General features: G+C 41.7%; 1 protein-coding gene and 1 long non-coding RNA gene across 5 annotated transcripts; one reads left to right on the top strand and one right to left on the bottom strand.

The window, feature by feature from the left end:
* Positions 1–5: 5 nt before the first annotated feature.
* Positions 6–27,258, top strand: TEF (TEF transcription factor, PAR bZIP family member). Of its 4 annotated transcripts, none has more exons than XR_014502342.1 (6): positions 6–273; positions 14,051–14,377; positions 16,204–16,424; positions 17,732–17,943; positions 19,800–21,213; positions 21,619–27,258. XR_014502342.1 is itself a non-coding variant. In XM_083400404.1 (5 exons), the coding sequence occupies exons 1-5, from the start codon at positions 171–173 to the stop codon at positions 19,819–19,821; spliced, it is 885 nt and encodes a 294-aa protein (XP_083256530.1). In that variant the 5' UTR covers positions 6–170; the 3' UTR covers positions 19,822–27,258. The 4 variants fall into 4 exon arrangements, 2 of the variants coding, with proteins under 2 accessions (XP_083256530.1, XP_083256529.1); XR_014502343.1 differs by lacking the exon at positions 6–273 and adding an exon at positions 11,463–11,800; XM_083400404.1 differs by having other exon boundaries at positions 19,800–27,258.
* LOC310658476 lies at positions 5,061–8,750 on the bottom strand. Its single transcript, XR_014502344.1, has 2 exons — positions 7,235–8,750; positions 5,061–5,639 (listed from the first exon to the last, which is right to left on the bottom strand). It is a non-coding gene; the product is annotated as an uncharacterized lncRNA (long non-coding RNA).
* Positions 27,259–27,660: the final 402 nt, after the last annotated feature.

Below are 27,660 nucleotides of genomic sequence, written 5' to 3'. Positions count from 1 at the left end.
GATTGGCTGTTCCTCTGGCAGCCTCCCCCTGCCAGGAGTTGTTGAGCAATATCGCTCCGGGCTCTTCTTGTGACTTCTGCTGAAAGCCCGTTCTCCGCGCTCAGACACGCGGCCGGCCCTTCTCTTGGGAAGAAGAAACGGGATCGTCCTTCCCCAGCCCAAGGCGGGAAATGTCCAGCTGCAGCAGACTCGGAGCCCCTCCTGCCATGGATTTTCCTGAGGTGCTGAAGTCTCTTCTGGAGTACTCTGTGCCCTGGACGGGATCTCTGAAAGGTAGGATGGGCGCGCCACTCCTTTTGCCCCAAAACCAGATTGGGAGAGGGAGGGGTGGCCGCACAAAAGATATTGGCTTTGGCTTTTCTTTAATTCGACCTAAGCCACGAGGATCGGGAAAGTCGAGCGGAGCGACACGTGCTGAGAGCCACACTTTTCTGGTGCTGCTACATTAGGTGTGGGTCGGGGAGGGGGCGGCCGGAGACTTCGGAGGAAGCTGTCAGATACGTGGTGGGTGTCTTGTGTGGATGGTCCGGTTTGATCTCTCAGCTCAAGCACAACTACTAACGCCATTCTACTTGGGCATCAAAAACTCCCAGGATTTCCATACCTTTTAATTCCGCGAGCTCAGCTCCGGCGGATCATGACCACAAAAAAGCTATCTGACTTTTAGAAGCAGCCCTGTTTAGGGAAGCTTTTAACGTTTGATATTTTATCGTGTTTTTAATATTCTGTTGGGAGCCGCCCAAAGTGGCTGGGGAAGCCCCGCCACATGGGCGGGGTATAAATAATAAATTGCTACTACTACAACAACAACGTCAAAGGGCATGAGAGCAAGTCGACGATCCCACAGGTTTAAATCAGTGTCACGTCGTTTTATGGCGCTGCTTCTGAGGCATGTTGCTGCTTCTCCCTCCACCTCCCTTATGAAAGAGAGCCATCCGGGAGTAGGATGCTTTAACATGTGCTCCGATGGGCTTTGGGATCCGTTGGCTGATGCTTTCTCTTTCCCGTTATGTAGGCGTTTGTTTGGGGGTGGTTGTTTTTAAGTCGCTTGCTGTATTTCTGGCTATTGGCCAGGAACTCGTCTAAATGCTGTGGTGCCTATTTTAGATATGGTCCTGGTTACTATAACACAAGCTGGTGGTCGTTTCAGGGTCCCAAACATGTGCAAGAAGGCAGATTTTTGTGGGGCAATGTAGTGAGTTGATGCAGTGGGGAAAGCCTGCTGAAAGAAATTGCCTGCTATGTGAACTGACTGTGGCAACAGGAGAGTGATGATGGCAAAAGTTCAGTTGGAATGTTGTGCCATGAAGAAAATGGGACTAAAGGAGAATACGTGTTGTTTTTTAGGTCCCTCTAGCATCTTCCTTTTCTCATTGTCTTGTTCGTCCTCTACTTCTTCCTTTCAGAAACCTTTGCAACAAGCCACTGCTATAAAAACGGAGCCAGATGTCTGTTCTGTGACATCCGCCCCCCAGAACTATTTGATATTATGGTAAAAGATCATTGGAAACAGGAGGTCCAATTTAGCTCTGGCAAAATAATTAGAACTGCAACCAAGAGGAAAAATTATGCAGACCAGACAGTTAATCCAGAATCAAATAGTACGTAATTGTTCTGATAGGTGGTTGTTTTGACAGTTTATATACCACCTAATTATAAATGTATCCAAGTGGTTTACATCAAGTTCAACAAATAACAATACAGATTAAATCAGTTAAAAACTATTAAATAAGAAATTACTTAAAATATCTATTGGAATAAAGAAAAGGCTTCGGGTTCAACAGGGAGCGGGGGGATGCTTGATATTAGTTAGGAGGGAGTTCCACAAAATTGGGTCCACAATTCTGAATGCACAGCTCCTGGTGGATATGAATTGTGCTTCCAAGACATTCAGTACTGAAGGACTGAAACTACCTAGCAGATTTTAGATAAACAACATGTGAAGAACAGTGGCGGGCAACGTGCAGTCTTCCAGATGTTGTGATACTACTCCAACTCCCATCAGCCCCAACCAGGATGGTTGATTGGCAGGGATGCTGGCAGCTGCAGCCCAGTAACATTTGGAGGTTACAGGTTGTCTGTCTCTGGTTTTGTTTGAACATACAAACGAAACAGATCTTTGAGGGCGATGATTTACTTTTCACTGGATGTGGTTTATCTTGGCTACTCAGAAGCTGAATTCTTAGATTATGCTATCTTTGAAACGTTGTCAAGGGAACCTCCCTCTCCCTTAAGCAAACAACTTTCCATTTTTACTCGCATTGTCCTTTGTAACTTAAATAAAGCAAATGCACATGAACACACACAGAAAGAGGGGTTGCTACTCATTCCTCTAAAACAGGAGTGGGTAACTTTCCTCCTGCCCAATGGCCTCCTTCACCTTGGATCACCTTTCTGGGGTTCACAAGCTAGCAGTGGGTGTGGATATCCACACACACTCACACACATTCCTGGAACATACAAGTTCACAGTATCCTCCTTCGGTTGATCCATGTGGTTCAACTGTCACCCACTCTCCACACATCACATGATTAAGCTGATGAGCAGGGAAGGACCCCCCAGTGAGGGTGCTTAGCTCTACCTGCCTCAGTGCTGCCTGTTTGTTTATTTTATCTGCTGCTACCCAAATCAGTGTGATCTTGCAGGGGCAGAATTTTTGTAGAGGAGGGCTAGATCAGACCCCCAAGAAGCGGGGCTCCCAAACATGCCATATATATATGACCACCTTATTATAGACCACCCTTCATAATAAGATCTCAGGGCGGATCCCAGACTTACATTGTATTCTATTTATGTTTTGCTTTTCCTGCCTATTTTGTTGTTCACTGTTTTTTTAAAAAAATAACGTTTTTCATTTATTCTTTATGGTACAGAAGATACATTTTGAGAAAACGACTGTTACAACAGTAAACAACAAATGGCTTGTCGTGATAAAATTACAGACATTTGTCATGCTGTGTAATAAAGTTTCATTTGAATACTCTAAAAGATCACATCACATTTTCCCGTGAGTGTTGGCTGGATTTCTGCCAGTCTGAACTATTTATGTATTCAATAAACATTTGCCATAAGTTATAAAGGAAACAGGGGTTGTGTTTGCCCTTTGCTGCTCTGACCTGACATGTTAGTTCCTCTGCCAATGCTATTGACCGTACTTTGTTATACCAAGAATCAATGTTCAGTCCAGTGCCAGTTTTCCAACATCTGGCTATCTCCATACAGGCACCAGTCAATAGAAAGCAAAGAGGTCATCATTTGCTGTACACTGCATTGATATTTTAGATGATGGAGCCAGCTATACATATTTTAGTATACAGTATAAATGAGAACTGATTTTCCAATGGCCTGAATGGCTCTGTATTTTCCCCTCAGACCCAATCATCCTCTTATTTGTCTTTCTTTTAAATCAGCATTGACCTTTCCCATATCCAATATAAAATAGTTTTCTCGGGCATTTAGTTATGGGCCAATTATGAGTCTCACAGAATTCTCTGCTTTTTTTCTTTTACTGCCCATAGCTAGTACCAAAAAGGGACTGAGTCTGAAGTTGTTAGACTTTAAGCAAACCAAGAAGGTGCATCTGGTAGTCTAGGGTGCAGCATTTAGTCTGCTTGGCAGTCAGAACAACTAATTCCAAAAGAACTACAGTATAAGTCAAAACGCGTCGTCCAGCAAAGCTGCAAAATCAGTTCCTATGCATTATGTTCCTAAATAATAGCTCACATAGATCCTAAATAATGTATGTGAAACTCCACTATGTGCCAAACCATGGGCCAGTAGTATGACACAATATGGATACTAGTTCAGAACATCAACTATGTTTCTGCTATGCCAGAAGGCGACTCTTTCATTTGGTGAACTGAAGCCTGATTTAAATAAGCTGTCAGGCAAGTAAGAACGACCCTGTGAGGCGTCTCATGCACCTGGTGTCTTGCTTAAACTGGGTTGGCCTGCCTTGAGGTGCAGTGATAGCATGCCAGTGAGTGGACACCTCGCTGGAGCACACTAGTATTGCATGCATAGCGGTGGTTAAAACGAGAGGTTGGATATGTGGAATGCCAGCTGCACAGGTAAATTCCTCTTGCTCTGGGCATAAAGGTACTATTTTTGGTTTGTGTGCATTGTGAGCCTTCTCAGTAGTTGCGCCTCCCTTATGGAACACCTTCCCATCAGATGTCAAGGGAATAAACATCTATCTGAATTTCAGAAGACACCTGAAGGCAGACGCTACAGAGAGGTTTTTAATGTTTCAGTTTTTTTGTGTTTTAATATTTTGTTGGAAATCACTCAGAGTGGCTGGGGCAACCCAGTCAGATGGGCAGCATATAAATACAACAACAACAACAATTATTACTGACTTCTATTGGATAAATATAATATATATATTTTTACTGTTCAAAGCTTCAAGTAAAGTTTTGGAGATAGATTAAGGTCTAGGCAAATTGCCTAGGGGGCAATGCTGGAGAGAAGCTTTAGTCTCGTAAGTACTGTAAAGTTTGGCTAAATTCAGTTTTATTTACATTTGGGGCAGCTTCTATATGCATTTGCATGTTCTCTGTTAATAATAATATGATTTGTTTGGACCAGGCTTGCCCAAAATAAGGTCTATGATTACAGCTCCTTCAGTGTGAACTCACTTGGAATGTTTGTGCAAGGTTAATACACAGATTTGGGACGCGGGTGGCGCTGTGGGTTAAAGCCTCAGTGCCTAGAGCTTGCCGATCGAAAGGTCGGCGGTTCGAATCCCCGCGGTGGGGTGCGCTCCTGCTGTTCGGTCCCAGCGCCTGCCAACCTAGCAGTTCGAAAGCACCCCTGGGTGCAAGTAGATAAATAGGGACCGCTTACTAGCGGGAAGGTAAACGGCGTTTCCGTGTGCGGCTCTGGCTCGCCAGAGCAGCGATGTCACGCTGGCCACGTGACCCGGAAGTGTCTCCGGACAGCGCTGGCCCCCGGCCTCTTGAGTGAGATGGGCGCACAACCCTAGAGTCTGTCAAGACTGGCCCGTACAGGCAGGGGTACCTTTAATACACTGATTGGAAGCTGAACTGAGCACTGAATACTTGCTGGAGAAGCACACATTGCTCTTGATTGTAATCACACTGATACTGAGTTTAGGAAATTAAGAAAGCTAATTTTATTAAAGGGAAAACATACCTGATAGGAAATATCCTTTCTTCTGTCTAACTAAGATGGCGATACAAAGAACCATGGCTGCTCTTTGTTCTCAGCATACAAAGAGAGAGACATACAAAGATGTCTCTTCTCCCAAGGTGAAGAAGAAAATGAGGAAAGCAAGCCTGAGAATATCAGTCTAACACCTGATGGAAGGTCAGCACAGTTAAAAGAACAGCTCTATGAAGTCTGGAGGTTCCTCTCTCTATATTTTCTCCTATGCAGACCCACCAGTCTTCCATACAAGCTGAGTTTCATCCTAAAACTTCCCACACGACTGAACACTTTTTGTCTGTCAGCCCATTCCCATTCTCTTTGTGACAACAGCTTTGATCTCCACAGCCCCCTCAATAATGGGGTTGGGAGAATATTGATTGTCCTTTTCCTGGATTCAGAGGAACATCCTGTGCAAGTGGTACTTGTTTTTCTTCCCAAGCTGTTGCAGTTAGCCTGCCATTCAAGGATCACTAGAAAACACAAAGACCAACAAAACACACATTAGAAGCAGGAAACTTCTAGCAGAAAACTGACTAGAAAGGAATAAGGGAGAGAAAGGTGTGCTAAGGGAGGAAAATGAGATTGCAGAAAAGCTGAATTATTTGCATCTGTTTTCATGGTGGAAGATGTAGGGCAGATCTGATCACCTGAACCAACCATAGCAGGATGAGGGTCTGAGGAACTGAAGCAAATAGTACTAACAATAAATGAAGTTCTAGGCCACATGGACAATTTAAAATTCACAAATTGCCGGGTGCAGATGGTATCCACCTGAGAGTTCTTTAAAAACTCAAATGCTGATCTTCTAACAAAAACATATACTTTGCTCCTAACATCAGCCTCCATACCTGAGGACTGAAAAGTGGGCAATGTGACACAATTTTTTTAAAAAGGGAACCAAGGGGATTCTGGTGGTTACAAGATAGCTAGCTTTACATCTGTTTGGAAAAAGCTTTATTAAAGCTAAAATTACCAAGCATATGGAAGAACAGTTCTTGCTGAAGCAGAGGCGGCATGGCTTCTGCAAGGGTAAGAAATCCTGTCTCATTAAGGAGTATGACAAAACATATAGAGATGATCCAATCAGCATTATATATTTAGACCAGTGGTTCTGAAAGGTTGTGGTGCGCCACACTGGTGTGGCAGGAGAGGATGGCAATATGGCAGGAAGATTCAAGGATAATCAGTATTTTATTTAGGGAATGATTCGTGTTCTTATGTAGCTGCATTGTTCTATACTTTCTGGATGTCCCATGATCATATTATAAACTAGTTGTGTTCTATGTTATAAATCAAGCACTGCCATGAGATGTCTCTCCCCATGTATTTCTTACACACACACAAATTGGTGGTGCGAACAAATTTTTATTCTGAAAGTGTGGCCCAGAGAAAAAAGTTTCAGAACCACTGTGCTATGGAATTCATTCCCACGAGATGTGATGACTTCGGTGACTTTAAAGGAGGATAATGGTTAGTAGCCTGGATGTCTATGTTCTTCTACCTTTGCTGAGGTGGCCGCTCTAGCACCACCTTTCTCACTTCTGAAGATAAGGGAGCTCAGAAGAGCATCTGAGGAAGATCTTAATATCTGGGCAGGTTCATGCAGTCCTTCTGGTATCCCAGTGCTAAGCTGTTTAAGGGCTATAAACATAAAAGCCATGTGCTTGGCAATTGATTGTTAACTAGTTCAGTTGTTTTGAGACTGCTGGGATGTGATCCATTCAACCAGCCAATTACGAATCTTGATGTAGTATTTTGTACTAACTTAAGTTTCTAAGTATTTGGCAAAGGCAGAACCACATATAGTGCATTACAGTAGTCGAACCTGGATGCTTCCATAACATAACTATGGCTAGAAGTCATTTGGGTCTCCAAATATAATACCAAATCTGTCGGCACTGCAGATTGTCGTCTGAGTTCAACCCTGCCAAGAAAAGGCTAAAGAACACCATATAAGCTAGAGGAACTGCCTACCAACAGAAACTGCACCTGAGTTTCAGTTTATTGGCCTTTATCCAGTCCACGGCTATCTCCAAATACCAGCTTACCGCTTTTGCAGCCTCACCTGATCTCTGATGAAAACGATAAACTGATCTGGGTGTCGTCTGCAGAGTGATGACGCACCTTGTCGCAAATCTCCAGATGATATGTGCCCTGGTTATGATGTTGTCCTTGTGCACTAGAATATGCTAGGTGCTGATGTTGTGTAGAAATCTTATTACCACTAATCCTATTAGTCTGAACTCCAGATTTCATGTTAAGGGATAATTCCTCTCCCAACCATTTTGTAAACAGTTGAAAACAGCAAGCCTTCAGTGGGATTTCAGTGTCACCAGTCCCAGCAATGATGATGTCCAGCTGGACCTTCCAGATAGAATGCAGAAGTGGCTGATGGTGGAACAGATCACTGGAGGAAATTGATGCAGGAGAAAATCATGGTCTAACTTTAGGGACCATGGTTTCTTTAGTAGCAATGTACCTTAGGACATGGATTCTCAAGCTTTCTACTCCCAGGGCTTACTTGAGATGGATGAAAATCACTGAGGCCCACAAACTACAACATGGTGATGCAGGTGCCAAGCAAAATCCAAAATAGTGGCAGGTGGAGGTAAAGTTTGGCATAATCAACTGGCAATTACTATTACTTTCTACTGATATCTAATCCATTTTTTGAAATTGCTAAATTCTTTGCCTTAGCTTTTTCCTTGTAGCAAGGAGTTCCATAATTCAGCTTTCCTCAAGCTAAGTAAGAACAGTAGCCATAGAGGTATTGTGACTCAGCCACTCCATATTAGGAAGAATTTGCTGATACAGTAGCTTTAAGTGAAAAGGGTTTTTCCACACTCAACCTGTACCTTATCCCACCAGACTTCAAAATGTTCAGTGTCCTTTGCCCCTTCTCACTGATCCTTTTGCATTCACCTCTTCCTCCTCTAACAGCTCCCCTCTCTTACCACCTTCCATTCTAATCCCAGGCCAGTGAGGAGGACAGGCTATGGCACCAAGGGCCACCTGAAAGTGGCCCTTGATTCATTGCTGGGTCCCAGCCTAGTTTGAGAAACACACCGCCCAAGGAAATTCGCCTGTCTCAAGCTGCCTCAAACTACCCTAGAAGCTTTACTAGCCATAAATACTGTATAATAAAACAGCTTTCTATGTTTGACTGTAATTAGGTAGACTGAGAGCAAGGCAATATTGTGACTCCTGTTGCAGACCAATACTGTACATGAACCAAACAGTACCCATTTGTAAAAGTAGCAAAATAACGTATTTTTCTGTTTATAAGACACCCCCATGTATAAGACACCCCCTATTTTTGGCGACTCTGATTTAAGAAAATGGGGGGAGATGTATCCGTGTACAAGATGCCCCCCAATTTTTGACATTATTTTTTAGGGGCAAAACCTAGTCTTATACACAGGAAAATACGGTATGTCCTTTTTTAATGAATTCATGATTATTTACATTTATGGTGGCGTCGGGGTGGTTACATGCAATCCTGCTTTCAGTATTGCCCTGCAAAAGCTTCTGGTTGGACATAATGCAATATAGTGGGCAAAAATGCGTAAACATTACATATATTAGAAAGCAAACTTTAAAATGCTGGTCAATTTTCATGAGGACTTTTTTGTATGTAAATGTAGTGAACCAAAGTTAAGACTGAAAAAATGAGGAACAGGTTACATGCATATAAAAAGTAGAAATTTCAAACATATTTATATTACAACAAGGATTTTCAGTTGATCTCCAGTTTGCTTCTGCCCATTGGAACTATGAAAATAAAGGTCTTCTCTTGACTTCATATACCTCTGCTTGCTTGCTTCTATTGCAAGCAGCAGGTGGTTTTAGACTGTAGTCTGTTCTATTGTTTCTGAAAAGTCTCCAGGAAGCGAGTAGGGACACTTATGGCTGCAATTCTATACTTACTTTGGAGTAAATTCCACTGACCTCAGTCAGACTTACTTCTGAGTAGGCATAGGCTTTCACTGTAAATTATTATTTTAAAAACATTTTTTCTGCCAAACAGCACTTAAACTGATTTACAGAAAGCAAATACTACAAACTAACAATACATATACTGTAATACATACACATAAAGCAAATACATATATGAAACACTAGGTACACACTAATATCCACATAATAGTTCTGAACCGAAAAGCTTGAAGAAGAGAGGTTTGCTTGAAAACCTCAGGTGATTTGGCCTGTCACATCTTTTTGGCAGGAAAGTGCCATAACACTTAATGCCACTAGTGGGACCTAAATTCAAGATCTTAATTCCCAAAGGGGTGGACACAAAGGAAGGCATTCCCAGCTCTAGAAATTTAGGTCTGCAGACTTTTAGGCATGGTCTGAGATGAATTTTACAAGCACATTTGATGCTAGTGTGTCTTCCAAGATTTTAGTACAGTTCAAAACTTCTAGATTATATTAATTTGTTTATTCCAACAATGGGTGAATTACCGGTAAATCTTTCATTCACGATTCATTCTTATGTGAACTGAATTGTAATTATAAGAATTGTTTGTTGTTTCTGACTGTCAATATGTACCTATTATTGCTTACTTTGGCTCTAGTGCACTCCTACCCAGTGGAGGCTGGAGTCTGCAGGGCGGAAGGCAAGGAGGCCAACAGTATATAGAGCCCAGAACCTTTGGCAGGCAGAAGCAGAGCAGGTAATAGGTGAAGGCAACTAAGGTGGTTTCTGTCTGGAACCTCCTCCCTGCTAAATTCTTCACAGGCAACACTGGGACTAAGGAGCAGAAGTCTGACAAGCACTGCCACCCCCTGGTCTGGTTGTAAATGGACTAGCCTCCAATGTTCTCACCACTGGTGTTTAAAGCCAGGTGCATATAAAAGGTAAAGGTAAAGGACCCCTGACAGTTAAGTCCAGTCGCAAACGACTCTGAGGTTGCGGCGTTCATCTCGCTTTACAGGCCGAGGGAGCTGGCGTTTGTCCGCAGTTTCTCCAGGTCATGTGGCCAGCATGACTAAGCCGCTTCTGGCGAAACAAGAGCAGCACATGGAAATGCCATTTACATTTACCTATTTATCTACTTGCACTTTGATGTGCTTTTGAACTGCTAGGTTGGCAGGAGCTGGGACCGAGCAACGGGACCTCACCCCGTCACGGGGATTTGAACCACCCACCTTCCGTTCAGCAAGCCCTAGGCTCAGTGGTTTTTAGACCACAGCACCACCCGTGCATATGGCATTTGCTAAATCCAGTCTGTTGAGAAATGCTCCTGTTTGATACTCTTTCCTTCCTTGAACAGGAGTTCAGAGAATTCCAGGGACAAGGAAAATTAGGTAATGTGCATTGGGTGCAGACACTCTGGCCCCTTCTCTGATGTGTGCAGCGAACACCACTTGAAACACAGTGGGGAGACAAACGACCCTGTTGCCTTTTTAAGCCATGGGGGGCATACATACCCTATTTTAAAAGGTTTTATTTATATGGATTTCTGTATCGCTGTACTTTTACAAACTACTGCAAGCTCTTTTGCAGTTAACTGGTTCAAAAAGTGGAGAATAAATTAATTAAATATGACAGAAACTTCCCATTGACAACCTTCCTTGGAGGTTTTTAGTTCGATGGCTATCTGCCATGGATGCTTTAGCTGAGATGCTTGCATTGCACGGGTTGGACTAGATGACCCTCGGGGTCCCTTCCAACTTTACGATTCTCTGATTCTATGACAACGGGTGGATGCTATTTTTAAACGAGGTTGAGAGGCGTATGGTGTGCATGGTAGGTGAAAGAACAAACTGTGCGTATGCGTGTTTTCCTGCAGAGGGTGTGAGGGGCTCCCTTTTGGAAGCCTCATTGTTGTTGCTGCTATCCCTCCTGTGAATGCGCTTGCTGGCCTCCAATTCCGCGAGCTTTGTGACCTCTAAAGACGCCAGGCTCCTCTTTCCGGGGCTGCCCCGCTGGGCCCCCTTCGTCGTCCCGGCACCTCTTTGGTCCCCTCATCTTCCACTCCCCCTCCTTCCCAAGCAGGTGAAAAGGGCTCCGCCGCCTCCCTCTGCTGGTTACCCTGGCGCGCACCCTTCGCTTCAAGGCTCACTTAAGGTCAGAGCCGCGGGTGCACGTCGCGCGCAAAGCAATAGGGCGTCTCGGCGGCATACCCGCCAGCGCGTGGGGCGGGGCCCCCATGCTAATGAGAAACTCACCCCTCCGCTGCACGTGCCTGGCGGCCAGCCCCGCCTTCACGGAGGCTCTAGCCAATCGCAGGGCGCAGAACGTGAGGGCGGCGACGCTGGGCTCATGAATAGTAAAAGCGCCTCGGGGGGCCCCCTGAGAAGCCGCCGTCCGGAGCGGCGCACGCGCACTCGTCGGCGTCGGCGTCGAGTGGTGGCGGGTCGGCCCCTCCCTCTCGCTTCGCGGGCGCCCCCTCAGCTGGCCTCGTTCGCCGCCGCTCGCCCCTCTCAGGGCCTTCACGGGGAGGGTGGGGGTGTCTCGGAAGCCGCCGCCGCCGACCGCTTGGTTATAGTATGTCCAGCCGTGCCGCGCACCAGGAAGCGGCGGCGGGGACCGCGGGAGCCGCGCAGCAGGAGCGGGGCCTGGCGGGCGCCTTCCCCTTGGTGCTGAAGAAGCTGATGGAAAACCCGCCGCGGGACACGCGCCTCGGTGAGGGCGGCGGCGGCGGGAGCGCGGGGGGCTCCGGGGAGGGCGGGCGCTGCGGAGCGAGCCGGAGGGTTGGAGGGGAACGGCGCGCGCAGAGTCGCATCCATTTTGCGGCGCTCTGGCGCCCCGGTTTGTCCTTCGCCTGCCATGATCCTGGCGGCTTGTTTACGCGCCTGAGATAAGCAGCACCAGCCCCTCCTGCACGCTTACGAGGGAGCAAGCCTCGCCGTGCAAACGTGCCTCGGGTGGCACCGCAAGGGGTCGTGGCGGAGGAGGCAAAACAACGGCTCCTCCCGCAGCCTTAAGGGGCCGATTTGATCTCCCGTTTCCCCATAACCACAGTGGCAGCGTGGCTGCCAAAACTACACACGGAAAGGCCAGGCGCTCTCTTCGCTGCGCCGCCCTTCCCGATCCAGAGAAACGATCTGGAGACAACAGATGGGGATTTCGTCAGGGCTTCAAGCGAATACTCTTTGCAAATATTCAAGGTTGTGTTGCGTGGGGGGAAGTGAGGGGGAGGCATTTGGCCTGGGTTGTTTTGATGCTTCGTGGTATTCCAGAGATGGAGGTGCTCCTGATTAACGAAAGCATGCATACGTGTTCTGGAGCCGCCCTTCCCAAGTGACACACCTGCATGCACATTCTCCATCAACATTCCAAGAAGGATGTGAATGTAAATCTCGTTTTGTAGATGTGGCAAGGATGGCTGACCTGGATTTGTCTCTTGCAATTCACCTGGTTCCACAACACCTGTCTGAATTTGGATGGATGGTAGATTTTTACTCATGGTAGATAAGAAGAAAATCTACAATGGACAGTTTGCTAACCTCAGTAATAAATGTTAGCCTTCCTCCAGTTTTGGACGTTCACTGGAGCCCTGTTTTTATTTTCTCAAAGCTCCCTGGTTTCTAGTCTAGGTGATAAAATTCCTTCCCTGTGCAGAAGGTCTGGAGTGCTGTAGATTTGACACTCAAAATAATGGACACCCAAAAATATGTGATCTTGTGTATTGGGTGAAGCATGCAGTGTGGCTTTGTTTAAAATCTTATGGGAAGGTGGTTCTTTTATTATTTGAAATACTTAATGCAAAGTAGATGCTCCAGCATTGTGCCTGCTGCAGCCCTTTCCTAATTCTTGCCATTTGTTTTCTATTACTGTAATAAAACTTTTTACATCTACATATGTTTTCAGAAGTCATCTGATTTTCCCAAGTCTTTTTTCTTTTCTTTTTTAATCATTTCAGTTAAAGCAAAGGAGAAAAACATAACAAGTATCATGCATACATACTGTTGCAGACTGACAACATTTGAGCAGAATTATTAAAATTCTACTTTATGCAAACCCTCTTCTCCCCTTTCACCACCACTTTTGCCAGCCAAACAAGCTTTTTTTCATAGGTTGTCCAGAGAGGGGCATTATTTTGCAAATGGGTTGTTTGAGATCTAATGTTTGTGTGTGCACAGTTGCTATGTAAGAGTCCACACACTCTGGGTTTTTCCAGTCACCATATTAATTATTGTTGCACTTCTTGATGTCCACACCAGTGGGAAAAGTTTGGCAGAAAATATCCTGGTTAAGAACGGTCCTCCGGAACGAATTAAGTACTTAACCTGAGGTACCACCGTATAAACTTCTAAAATGTAACATGGCCGTAGTAGCTGGAAAGTTAGAATGTTTATCTTCATGTGATTTATTAACACTATGTGGACATGTCTTCCCTTTTAGGGCAGTTACACTTTTACAGCTTATCTGCCACATCCTCACTGGTGACTGGATGTAAACATATAAAAGGGAAATGTATGTCTCCAAACATGCAGTGGATATGAGTCAGCCAGTTGTGGCTTCTTAGTGCATGTTAACCATAGCATCAAAGACAGACAAAGTAAACACTCACTTTGGTGAAAACATAGTACACTACTTAGAATCCAGGGTTTTAACGGTCTTGCTGTGAGTTGAGGGGCTGGAGTTTGGCTGTGAACATAGATGTTTATACTTAATGTGCTGAGTGTGCACACCAGCGTTCATTCTGATAGCTTAGTCTCAAAGTCCAGTGTTTCATTTTGTGCATAAATTCCGACCCCCATTTGAAAAGGGATGTTTCTAATCTTAAATGGTTCTGTTCTGGCACCTAGCATGTGCCTTCTGATAAGTGTATCGGACCATGATATTGTTGAGTAATTGAGTGGTGTATATGTTTGAACCATGATTATAATTCACCATAAGATTAAAACCGTCATTTCTTTTTACATTTAGATAAAGAGAAGAAGGAAAAACTCGAGGAAGATGAAGCGGCAGCTGCTAGTACAATGGCAGTCTCTGCCTCCCTCATGCCTCCCATCTGGGACAAAACAATTCCTTATGATGGGGAGTCTTTCCACCTGGAGTACATGGATCTGGATGAGTTCCTCTTGGAGAATGGAATCCCTTCCAGTCCTACTCACCTGGATCTGAACCAGAACCCACTGCTGCCTGTGGCTGAGCTGGAAGGAAAAGAACCTGCCAGTGTTTCTGCTGCTACCACCCCACTCTCATCATCTTCCACAGTGGTTTTCCAGCCATCAGAAACTACCACAAGTGCAGGTATGTGTAATGATGCCAATCTGAATATTTCATAATCACAAAATCAATATGATATATTTGCCTGTTGTGCTTTAATGCTTTTTCATTTAAAGTGGAGATGGATGGTTTAAAAAGCTGTACAAGTCGGCTTAAACTTGTCCATGTAACTTGCATTGCTTCTGCACTATAGCTCATTATCGCTGCTAGTGCATTGCTTTTACACTACATCAACTACAGAGGCCCTGCCCAAGTGACTTTTGGGTGCCCTCCCATGAATGACAGTAACGTTAGAACTAGACCTCCACTACATTAATTGTGCTTCTCAAACCTTTGCACAGAGACATACCCCAATGTTGGGATAATAGTGTAAGTCTGTTCTAAGCTTTAAGTGAGCTGTACTTTCAGACAGAGCATGCTCTTTTACAAAGTCTCTGTGTGTTTGTGTTTCTTGACACAACAGGTAGCTTAATAAATGGTTGCTGGGAGATGTATGTTAAGCAGAAAAGGGTACTTCAATTTGTGGGGTAATCTTCCATTGTGCGGTGGTCTTCACGTTTGCACCACAGAGAAGGAATGTATCTTTTGACTTTCAAAAAGTAGACTCCTGGTATGTCACATTCTGCATGACTCTGAAAACATTTCACTTGCAAGATTATGCTCTGTACTATGAGATTAAATTCTAGGATAGAAGTTTTCCAGAAACTTTCGTTGAACCTTTACCTGCAGGCTGGACAAGTCATCTCTGTCCAAGATAGGAAATATGGAACTATTATCTGAAAATGTGCAGAGTCCCAGTCATGATTGCTACACCCAAACATGTTCTGACCAGTAGGCATATCTTTTCACAATTCCGAGTTCTCTTCTTCGTAGATTACCATCCAGACAGCGAAGAATAGCAAAATGTTATCCTTCACATGATGAAACAGAGCACATTAATACCCTGCATGTCTGGCTATCTGCTTTTGTAATTAATCTTATTTGACAGATGAACAGACTCTCTCTCTCTCTCTACACACACACACACACACACACACGATTGTCTTTACACTCTTCCTGTAGGTGTTACTGCATACAAGCTGGTAACACAGTTTGTGGTAGTTAACACAAGAAGACTGCAGATGCTGGCTTCTGGGAATGACCCCATCTATCCCGGATTCAGAACAAATTCTTAATGGATTGTTAATAGGATGTTAATTGGGATTAATAGCCTGCACACTCACTCAGAGGCACACTCATACCTGTCTTTTGTATGGGACTCCAACCAGGCTGGGGCAGTCCTGTGGCTTGACATTAGAAGAAGAAATGTACTTTTTAGTTTTGCTGTCACCTTTCAATTTGCTGCTGTCAAGGTTTCCTTGCATATCATAGGTGTATTTCCGAAATACCATGGATTGATGTGGTTATTTTTTTGGTGAGTTAAATTAGCTAGGTGACCTGTTAACTGACCTTAAATTGATTGTATCTCAGCTCCTGCTGCAAGTATCAGGGTGTTTTGGTGGGATGAAATGGGTGCACTAACTCCTGTCACAACAGCACAGCCTTAAGGCTGCTTTATAGTGATTTTATCCCAGTGGTCTTTTAATTACCCTCCTGTAAGTAAGGTCAAAGATATGTAACTAAAATCACACATTCTTCCCTTGCCTTCTTCCTTCCTCTCCCATGGGTGTCTCTTTTGTGTCTAGATTTAGGCCAGAAGTCCCTTGGGGTGAGGACATGTCATATCCTCCTTTGTAAAGTGTCATGTACATGGGGCTGTTAAATAAATGGGGGCTTCTTTTGACCCTTTGGTTTCCTTGTTGCTATGTTCCTCACACTGACATCCTATTTCAATTTTTTTTCTTTGCCAGAATCCTCACCAGATAACGAGAGACTGACTCCCAGCCCTGTTGATCCAGAGTGTGTTGAGGTTGATGTGAATTTCAACCCTGACCCTGCTGATTTAGTGCTGTCCAGTGTTCCAGGAGGTGAGCTCTTCAACCCTAGAAAGCATAAGTTTGCTGAAGAGGACCTGAAGCCACAGCCCATGATTAAAAAAGCCAAGAAAGTCTTTGTCCCAGAAGACCAAAAGGTAACACCTGGTTTTTATCACAGTGTTAGAATGTGAGTTAGAGAGCAGTGTTCATGTGTAATTTTTTAGAATGAGTTATTGCATAGATGGAAGGTAATAATGAAAAGGTTATTGGAAGCTGGTTTGTTCACTACTTTGCTGTTCTGGTTCATAGTACTGGTATTTCCTACAGCCCCCCCCCCCTTTTTTTAGTAAATCAGCTGACCCCTTTTGACCCACTGTATTGTTTGTTTGGTACAGAGGTATGAGCAATGTGAAAATGCCTTCATCCTTCTCTAGCAACTACTGTGTGTGTGTGTGTGTGTGTGTGTGTGAACATATACATGCTATATGTGTATATATATATGTATATACGTATTTTTAAAGGTCACCAGCATTTGGTCAAGCATATTTCTATATTTCAACAGAAGTATAGTGTCCTGATCAGAGGAAGTAATAGAATTATTCTATTTTGCCTTGGTCAGACTACATCTTGAGTACTGTGTCCAGTTCTGGGTGCTACAATTTAAGAAGGATACAGTATTGACAAGCTGGAACTTAAGTAAAGGAGGGCAACTAAGATAATCGGGGGTATGGAAATCAAGTCTTATGAGGAAGAGTTGAGGGCACTGGATATGTTTAGCCTGGATAAAAGGAAACGTGAGAGGAGATATGACAGCTATCTTCAAATATCTTAAGGGCTGTCATATGGAAGATGGGGCAAGCTTGTTTTCTCCTGCACTGGAGGGTAGAACCCAAACCAATGGATTCAAGTTACAAGAAAGGAGATGCCAACTAAACAGCAGGAATTACTTTCTGACAGTAAGAGCTGTTTGACAGTGGAACAGACTCCCTCAGAAGGTGGTGGACTCTTCTTCCTTGGAGGTTTTTAAGCAGAGGTTGGATGGTCATATGTCACGGATGCTTCAGTTGAGATTTCTGCATTGCAGGGGGTTGGACTAGATGACCCCCCGGGTCCCTTCCAGCTCTACAGTTATATGACCCTGTGATCGAATAAAACAAAATTGCAGTATGTCCCACTAAATCCTTCCAGCTGTTGAAGTGGATGGTAACCACTGGAGCTGTTTTAAGATGTGTTCTGTCTGTTGATCAGGACTGATCAATCTAGCAGATGGTTTCCTGTGCCAGATTTCTGAGTAGTCCCCACATATGAGACACAGCAATTATTCTGGAAGTTACTAGGGCATAGATAACACTTGCTAGGCTGGGTTGCATAGCTGGTCATAAGAAGAGGCCATATGGTAGGTACTTTTTGGCTTTTTGATACCTGAAGTATTTCACTATTGAACTGATTATTTTCTCTCTAGGATGAAAAATATTGGACTAGGCGGAAGAAGAATAATGTGGCAGCCAAACGATCTCGTGATGCTCGTCGCCTGAAAGAGAACCAGATCACAGTCCGAGCTGCCTTTCTGGAGAAGGAGAATACAGCTCTGAGGACCGAGGTGGCAGAGCTGCGAAAGGAAATGGGGAAATGCAAGAACATTGTCTCTAAATATGAGAGCAGATATGGACCCTTGTAAGCAAACCCTTTTCCCTTACTTTGTTCCTTGGCTTGCTCTGTTTCAATAGAGACTAATGTTTGTAGCTTGGTTGTTCTATAACCCTGAACAGGATCCACTTCTGCTGACACAACTTGGTCAGGCGCTTTCTGATCCTTGTGTTGCAATATGCCAATTTTTAATATTTTAAAAAACAAATTTAACACATTTTAAGAATTTGGTGTTTCTGATCAAATAACACTAATTTGATGAATTGAGGAATAAATCTGTCTATGTTGCTAGACTGGCAGGTGTTTTACTGCTGTCATGTCTGGAATGGAAGGCAAATGGTTCAAAAGTATTTTCCTTTAAAACAAATCATATAATGTGGAAGGAATCATGCTGAAATAATTTTGTAATTGCTCCCTTTTCCAAGTTATACATACAAAATAATATGATGTGCAGGACTGATAGTTTTCTCATACTTTGAGAACAAGTATGAATCTTCTTTTCAGTTCTGGGCCTTTTGATTCTTTTGGGCAGAAATGAGGCTTTGGCTTCAATCCTAACCGTGACTACTCAGAAGTAAGTCCTGTTGAATGCAATTGGACTTACAAATAAGTGGGGTTTAGATTGCAACCTTATCAGCTGTGTATCTGTCCAAACAACAGTGCTGTGGGTGTATTACTTCTGAAAAAAAATATAAATTCCTTTGCATATTGTAAAATGGAAGCATTTCCTCTTAATTGATTTGGATTTTTTTACTTTCATTTAAGCAATTTGTCTCCAAATCACTTGCATTAGTTTTTTCAACTAATATGAGTGGCTGTTGAGAAAATAACCATATTCACTTAAATTACAGGTTCCATTCATTATAGTAAATTCCTGCACTTAATTCTTCAAAGGAGTATATTCTTATTTTTATTAAAAAGTAATGAGCCACAATATTTGTGACCTAGAGTTGTAGGGTAATATTAGTCCTGGGAGAGCTTGCTTTAGACCCATTAAAGTGATGCTTTGCTACAGTGTTGGTTCTGACCTGACCAATGTAAGAGGTGGGTGGGGCACATTACCTTGCTGCAAGCTATTTAATTTATTCATCCATTTGGGTTGCCTTGCATATGGTTTCCCTGACAGCTGCATGTCTTGTGTCTCAAGCATATTTTAGTGCTTATCTTGAAAAGAACACACAAGGCTTTCCACATAGCTGCTAATAGCTGCTAATAACCTCCTCCAGCTAAAGCAGCATACATTGGTGTAATACTGGAGACCTTCTTCAAGGCCATTGGTTGAAAGGATACATAAGAATGTCAGTAATACAGAAGTAAATGGGTACCTTGAATTTTAGCAGAGCCAGTTCAGGTGCACACATCCCCTTGTAGCAATTTTTTTCAGCATGTAATACGCTTTCTTAATGATCAAGGAGAGAAAAATGTCTGAATGCTGAACTAGTTTTCAGGCAGAATGGAGGTTTTTCTTAAAGGCAAGGTTTGGGACATTGCTGCTGTTTTAGGATAATATAATCTAGATGTGCTGCAGCCAGTAACGGTCCTCTGTTGTGCCCACCCACCCACTTTTTAAAGGGAGGTCACATTAGTGGTGTTAAAAAACACCAGGTATTGGGTATGGATCAACTGTTGGACAAGCTCTACCATGGCTCATTGATAGAAATGGGAAGCAGTTTAATTTTGTGCAGTTAAAATACATTTCCTAGAATTGTTGTTCCCTCTCGTGATACCTTGACTCAGCGGAGTGGTTTTACTGTCAGTGCTAGTGTAATGCTCCCCAAGTAGTCTGTTTCCTTTATCATGGGGAATTGGTAACATCCCTGAGAGTGAATGTAACAATATGCTGTTTTATAAATAGTCATATTCTTGCTTTGCTTTGTTTAAAGTGACTTATCCGATTCCGAGTGATGCAACTTTAAAGACTCTTAAAATCACAAAGAAACTAAAAACTACACATGAAACCACCTGCCATCAGAATGAATAGTGAAAGATGTGAGGTGTTCCACAACTGATGATGACCCTGCTTGCCTGCAAGTACCTCCCTCTGAACTACCCAAGGGCTGAGCATGATGAAAAGACCAAGGTCTCTAAGGGTACATTTCTGTTGTACTGCTATTTTTCCTTGTACCCACAACACGGCAGTACAGTTATTAACTCTTTTCAATGACACTTGGTGCTCGTGTCCTTGAGTTCAGTTTGAATAATTAGTGGTGATCCTTTATTGAGAGGAAGGGGCAAGTATTAAGGGAATATAACTATAATTATTCAAGATTTCCTTCTGTGTTTCTTTTTCATATCTGTTCTGTGCTTTAGAATGGATATCAATATTGCAGCTAAATTCTGTTAATCTATTGTATCTTGTACTATTGGAACAGAAACAGCATATGTGGATAACAGATTAAAAAGAAATATGTTCACTATACAACCAACATATCAATTAAAATAGAAGTAATGGAAAATAACACGTACCCTAAGATGCACTATATCTTAACAAATGCTAGTAAGTTAGATGCACCTTATTTTCTCGGCTGATTAAAGCTGACACTCACTTTCTGAAATTAGCACTTTTTCTTAAGCTTGCTGACTGACAATAGAATGATTGTGATGGCATGCTGATGCATTTTCACAATCTACTCCTTGTAATAATCCTAAGAGATTTCTATTTCCTTACTTTGATAAACCTAGATGTGTAATGAAGAGGGAGCAGTATAATAAAAGGACAGGTTGCGAAAGTAGGGTGACTCAGTTATTCACTCAGTTACTCATTTTATCTGCTGTTGCCTATCTTCTAGAAGATGCAAGTTCAACATCTAGTTTACTTTTTCTTGCTGAACAAATTACCCCAAGTCCCTTATCAAAATTGGGGTGGCCTTCTGATTGCCCCAACTGAATAATTACGGAATAATTGCTGATTTTCACTTCTACCTGGTCCTGTACATGTTAGAAATAAAATAAGCAACGTTTATGCTGTTTTCCCCTACTATTTTCCCCTTAAAGATTTCTGAATTTCACTTGAGTGCCTGAACATAGTATGATGAGCATTGGACTCATTAATCTGAAGCATCAGACATAGCAAAGTTGGAATATCCCATCAGATACATGCCTGTGTGGTAGCAGAACCTGTTGCTTAGACCCTAGGGACAGCAAAATGGCTCGTGGAAAATAGGGCATTTCAATTCTGTAGAAGTTACACCCTGAGTATGAGCTACATGAAACTTGAAATGTGTCAAGAATAGATATATTTCAAAACTGGATAAAACCCACACCAATTTGTCATAGGACTAATGACTGGGTTAGCAGGCTTCCATCAGTTGATTAGGAAAGCATAACACAGAGGTTGACAGCTTGTGGGCACATTTGGAATTTTGGACAAGTGCACCATCCCTTCTGGCCACTTCCCTCAGCCAGATCAGCCTCCCCACAGAAAGAAGATCACTTTTCCAAGTGATCTTATCCAGAATAATTAATCTGGGCCTTGCAAAGGACATGGAGCTAAAAAAGAAAGTAGAAATAAGCATCATGCTTCCAATGCTTCCAATTTCCTCATACAGCTCTATGCATTCCAGCTCATTAAAAGGGCAGAAAGTAAGAGGGGCTCATTTGGCCTGTTGGAACCATGGGAAGACCTCAGAGGCGCTATTGTGCCTACAGTTCAATGCTGACAATATTTTTATAACATTATACTGTTTCAAAATTCATAAACAGAAAACATGTGCATGGACAATGTGCATGGATGTTCCATTTATTCAATTCTTATTAATTTGTGACTCCATGCACATATGTTTTCTGTTTATGAATTTTGAAACAGTATAATGTTATAAAAATATTGTCAGTACATTATTAGCCAACGTGTTGCTTGTTGTTTAGAGTGTTCTGTTTGCAACACAGAATTTTTTTGGTGCACAGTTCAACGTTGGCAATCCCTGCTTAGCACAAGAGCCTTCAAGATTGCTGTTTCAGATTCAGAAGTTGGACTTGACAGGAAAGTCCCAACACAACTATGCTAGTAGATTACATTTTGCAAAACACTGATTTTCTGCTGTTTTCAAAGCGTAATCCCCACAAAATTAAGAAATTGCCTGTACTGTTTTAATTGTTTGCAATTAATGCACCAGTGTGCATATTACTTAGTAAAATTGACTGTGGGCTCTTTGTAGAAACTCTCAAAAGTTGGAGAAGATTGGTATAACGATTAAATACACACAGAAAGAAAATAATATCAGAATTGTAGTACTAATCCAAATGATGTGCTGCATCATTATAACTTAATAACTTATAACTTGCAGTTGGAGCCAGATTTCCAATACCTGTGGGTGTTACATTAGAAATGTAATATATGGCTCTTCATGATAGCTGTTAATAATTTTAGTTCTCCAGCCATTTTATAGCACAAAACAACTGAAGTAGATATGAATTCCCACATTTAATGTGCTTTGGTTAGTCACTTGGAAGATTTGCATGTGTTGTGCAACACGATGCAAAGGTTATGTGTGTAACTTTACGTGTACCTTTGTGTAGGAAGATGAAGTAGTTGTAATACTCTTCCAAGGAAAAACAAATGAGACACAGTAAACATCACGTGACTTTACAACTTTGTTTCTTTAAAATGCATTATTTCTTTTGTATGGGAGGTAAATAATATATCATTAGCATAACCAGGTCTTCCACCTTACTCTTCATCTTGGTAACCAATTTATAGTGATAACAGTAGAGAATAATGTTCTTAATTTGCACTAACGTTTAACATTAATTTGTCCAAAGAAATAGTGCAGGATGCCTGCTGTAAGTATGCAAACTCTTCTACATACTGCTATTTAATTATATAATGGAATGACCAGAGTGTGATCTGTAGGATTACAGACCTTGCTGGGAACAGTTTGAGGGGAACAGTAATCTCTTGATGGTTACCCAGTTACTATCAACATGCCATTGAAGATCCAAGGGTTAACAACTTTTATTTTTTTAATAATTATTGTGGAGAAGAAAGAAACTCTTCAAAAGCAAATAATCTATATAATAGAGAATTTTGTTATAGTACTCTTAATGTACATGATCATCCCCTTGAGAGAGATTGAAATAAAATATCCCCTCTAAATGAATTTTATCCATAGATGAAATTAATTGAATAATAATAATAATTTCTAAATAATAATTTAGAAGCTGATCTTCCTTTTCTTAAAGATTTTGTTTCATTGTACAGGCTTAGCATAGGCATTTAACTCTGTTTATTGGTTTTTAATCATTCTTTAATAGTCATGTGAGATTTCTACTTTGCAACTAGAGCAATGATTTAGGTTTAAGGGATAATTTGTGGTTCTTTGTGATCAATCTCTGTGCAGGTTTCATGTGAAATTTTGGTGGAGTTTTCCCTTATTCATTACTTTTCTATCATTCATTCAAGAAGTAATGGAGGCATATATTTAGTGCTGTGGGTGCTGAAGCCTTTATAAGTTTTTATATTAAACCTATGATATTAATCTTGGTTGCTGTTTTGTATAAATTCCCAATGTCTTTGCAGGTGGGTTTTTTTTAAAAAAAATATTCATTGGCACTTTCCCTTTCTGTGCTGTGTTGTGCTGTATTGTGCCGAATAACCAAGTATTCTAGATGTAGAGCTTGCTTCTAGTACTCCCTGGTGGGCAGTCCTTCTGTCAGGTATCAAGATAACAGGTGCAGTAAAAGAGAACCAGCAGTTAAAGCTTACAGAGATACTGTAAAATTGTTAAGAGCAAATATATTTTGAATAGTTAAGACATACTAGAATCTCTATGGTGTTGTTTTTTTACAGAATTCCTAAGCACCTCTGGGCCATAAGCATCTAGTTCAAATTTTTTTCTATCCCCACCCCAAAAACACACAAAAAACTCAGAATTTGGGGATATTTTAACACAGATACTCATGTTGAGGCTGATTCACCCACTAAAGGCAGCTATACAAAACTGAATTGTTTCAACTTCTAGAGTAACAGAAATCTTTCAAATCTGAACCTTTGCTAAGGAAAAAAAGTGCATTATCTATCTTTTTGTATATGCACCTCTGCTTTCCTGGAAAAATGTGTACACTGATTCACTAGTATTCATATACTCTTCATCTAAATATCTACTTCATGTATTTCACGTGTGCACCCTTTTAGATCTGCCTTTTTAAATGCTCACCTAAATTTTGTGAGTGTGATAACCATGTGTTTGCAAACATATATCATGCAGACGCACTTAAAATATAATTTTATATCCTGCATATACATAATAATAATAATTTTATTATACCCCACCCATCTAGCTGGGTTGCCCCCAATAGTCTCCCATCCAAATAATTGATCAGGTCGACACCTGCTTAGCTTCACCTGCAATGCTGGAGCCTCAGGCATCCACAGATACATCTCCAGGCAGCCTTGATTAACTGCACCTCATTATGGAGCACACAGTCTGTGACAGATCTGAGGTTTGCCTCTGTGCAATGTGCATAGCCGTGAGACAATGCTGGCAAATCGAAAATTCTTAACTGATTACTGTCCCTTTTTCAGTTTGAAAACCAGTTAGAGAGAGAAGACAGATGTGACCTGTATAGAGCAGTGAGATTTTGTTTGGAAGAAGCTTCATCTTGTTCAAGCATGCTCTTTAAAAACAAACAAAATAAAATATATATCAAAAAACTGTTTTGCAAGTTTGCAGCCCAAGCCAGGTGTGCATGTGGCCAGGGGCGGAGGAAGGGGTGTGTGATGGGGACAGACTGCCCCAGGTGTCTTCACTCAGGGGGGTGACATGCGGTGTGCTGCCCACCTGTGACACCCAAGCCTACCCCAAGCCGTCGGGGGAAGGGGGGAGCTGCGCCACTTTGCTGGCGGCATTCCCCCCCTTCGTTTTGACAACTGGGGGGTGCACTGAATGTCCGACATCAGCGGCTCCCTCTGCGCCCCAGCGCCCTCGGGAGCGCGCCCACCCTGGGCAGTGCAGGCATATGCTCCTCCACTGCATGTGGCATTGATAGGATGGCAACTACAACAATATACACACACACACAGTTTTCGCTTTAAAAAAAACTTTTGTCCTTTTTTCATTAACGAAATAAGGCAAGGTTGATTTCTGAGCCAGCATTGAATTCACTGCTATGCAGATCTCATTAAGCTGAGAAGCAGGGAAGAATTCAATGGATAGTGTGCAACTATGTTTTACTCAAAGTAGACCCATTGAAACTAATGAACCTGACTTAAATTAGGTCCAGTAATTTCATTGGGTGTAGTCTGAATAAAACCCCTTCTCTCTCCCTGCGGCTCCAAAACATACTCTATATATTACATCTGTTTTTCCCAAATTTGTCACAGAACCTATAAAAATACTTAATGGCAACTACATTCCCTCACAATGGCAATGCCTGGCATGTCCGCCCCGCCTTGCTAAACATCTTTCTTATGGAAACAACACAAGTTTATGCTCTCCTGGCTGAATGATGCCCAGCAAGGAAGATGCAACGTTGTAAGAGACAAGGCATTGCTGAGTTCAAAGTCATTCTCATTGTGAACTTTAGATACTAATTCTCTTCATTTGAGTTAATTTATAATGAGAATTGCTTTTGATGTGAAAGCTTGTCAACTTGATTATCTTTCTGGTGAACTTGTACTATCTAATTATAATGAAAAGAAGGTGAGGCTGAGGAGGCAATGTAATAATTCTATTTTTCAGACTCTTAATAATACATCTTTCCCCACACACATAACCTCCCCCACTGCTCCATTAATGCACATGGTTCTTACTTGTGGTTCCTAGTAGTGCTTTCTTGTGAACTTTATCTGAATTAATCAGCAAGGCAGCCTCCTATTACAAAACTGAGGCTGAGGTGTTCTTTGTATTGTTTTGCTGAACTAGGATAACAATTAACTTGTGCTTTGAAGCATCATCTGGCAAGGTGTTTAGTTGGGTCCAGAATAGCAGAAGTGTAGTGTTTTTCCATTTGTGTCTGAAACACAGTAATAACATGATTATTGGAATACTGTATTTTGTACAACAAAATATGTAAATACACTTTAATATTAATCTCAGTCCTCATGGAGTAATAAGTGCTTTCATTGTAACCTCTGCAAACTCATTAAGATATTTTAATGTAGCATGGTTTGAGGATTTTGTTTCTTAGAAAACTGCAGAAATCAAGCGAAATTAAATTATTGTAGAGCTTTGGTTTGTGATGCTTTCTATTTACAAAATGTTTAATAAACCACAAAAAGCAGAGACACTGAGAATTGGCATGGGAGCTATTTCTGTGGTCACTGAGTTTATTCATAATCATACTCAACTGGATTTGTTTGGAGGCAACATTGCCAGCTAGCAGTATCCTCATGCATTAATTCCTGTTGACAAAAAGCACATCATGATTTCAGAAATGCAAACTACTCTGAATGTTGTGTTCATACGTGCTCTTTGCACCAGCCTGGTGTGAATTGTCATTCAGCACACTATACATTAGGTTTATGGTAGCTTAGCCACAAAAAAATGGTAGATGAATTTGGAAATATTTTTTTGTCAGTATTCTACATTGGCATCTGTTGCATGCAACATACTTCCCTTAGCATTTCTCCAGCTTAGTGACATTATTTCTGCTGTTAAAACTCCATTATCATTGGCATGGAAAGCTTGATCTGCTTATAACATAGCTGGATACAGTGTCCCTTTAAAAATATGTTCTCAGATAATCCTGCAGTGTAGCTATGTTATTTTTCCATAGAGAGATTAACTACTCAGGAGTTTCATTGTCTTTACTCCATTCTGTTCATTTGGAGCAGCAGGTGAGTGTTTAGCTCCATTTGTCATTAAACAGGGGAAATGTGACTGCAATATAAAATGTGACCTTTTTTGGTCAAAACTACTCTTTGTTTTTGCTGTATAACATTTGCATTTCTCTTTGATGTGTTCCAGTATGTACTGAGTGAAAGTGTGTAGATTAGTATATAAAATGCTTTTCAGTCATGGATTTTAAGGCACTACATAGTAGGATCGTTACCATTTATAAAAAAATCAGGGTAAAAATGTCTATCCCTACCCATTTTTTCCCCTGTATACACAAATGAATAATGGATGACTGTTGAAAGGACTTAAAAATGATAACCCTGGTAAGAAAAAAACAAACACATTTTCATATTCAAAGCCTACCTGGTATTCATTTTTATGACACTTTCTAAATGATAGAATTAAGGATATGAGCTCTCTGATGGTGGATTGTCTGGGTACGTAAGTCTCTCTGCTAAGTGTCTTTTTAAAAAGAATGCTTTTGTTTTAAAAATGTAAAGTTTTGACTGTATTGAATTGTTGGATTTCCCCCCCTTAAAAAATAAAGTGTATATTCTACTAAGTACAAGATTTAGTCACTGAAGTATATTGTTTGCAAACTGTCACCAGAACATAAAGATGTGGTGCAGATCCTTCAGCTGTCTCTGAAGTCTGTCTGTAGGAGTTGGTGTCAATAATCACTTTCAGAAGTCAGGCTGTACCCTTGCTTCCTATATTTACAAGCTAATTCTGGCCATGAATGAACACAAAAGTTTATTTTATTTATATTTATTTCTCCTCATGTTTTTATCTTATGAGTGTATCAGAAATACAGGCATACCTCAGAGATATTCCAGACCACCGTATTAAAACAAATATCACAATAAAGGGAGTCAAACTTCTTTCTTTTCTTTCCCAATGCATATAAAAGCATTGTTTATACCGTATTTTTCGCCCTATAGGACACACTTTCCCCCCTCCAAAAATGAAG

Source organism: Podarcis tiliguerta (genome assembly GCF_965153285.1).
Source record: "Podarcis tiliguerta genome assembly, chromosome: 10".
Lineage (NCBI taxonomy): Eukaryota > Metazoa > Chordata > Lepidosauria > Squamata > Lacertidae > Podarcis > Podarcis tiliguerta.
Note: the sequence above shows the minus strand (reverse complement) of the source record. Positions and strands in the feature narration are given on the sequence as shown.

Bases quoted from the DNA above. Each gene is read 5' to 3' on its own strand.
- TEF (XM_083400403.1), top strand. From the start codon at position 11,665: ATGTCCAGCCGTGCCGCGCACCAGGAAGCGGCGGCGGGGACCGCGGGA. The intron at 11,801-14,050 runs GTGAGGGCGGCG...TTTTACATTTAG, and splicing joins GCCGCGGGACACGCGCCTCG to ATAAAGAGAAGAAGGAAAAA. The intron at 16,425-17,731 runs GTAACACCTGGT...TTTTCTCTCTAG, and splicing joins TTGTCCCAGAAGACCAAAAG to GATGAAAAATATTGGACTAG.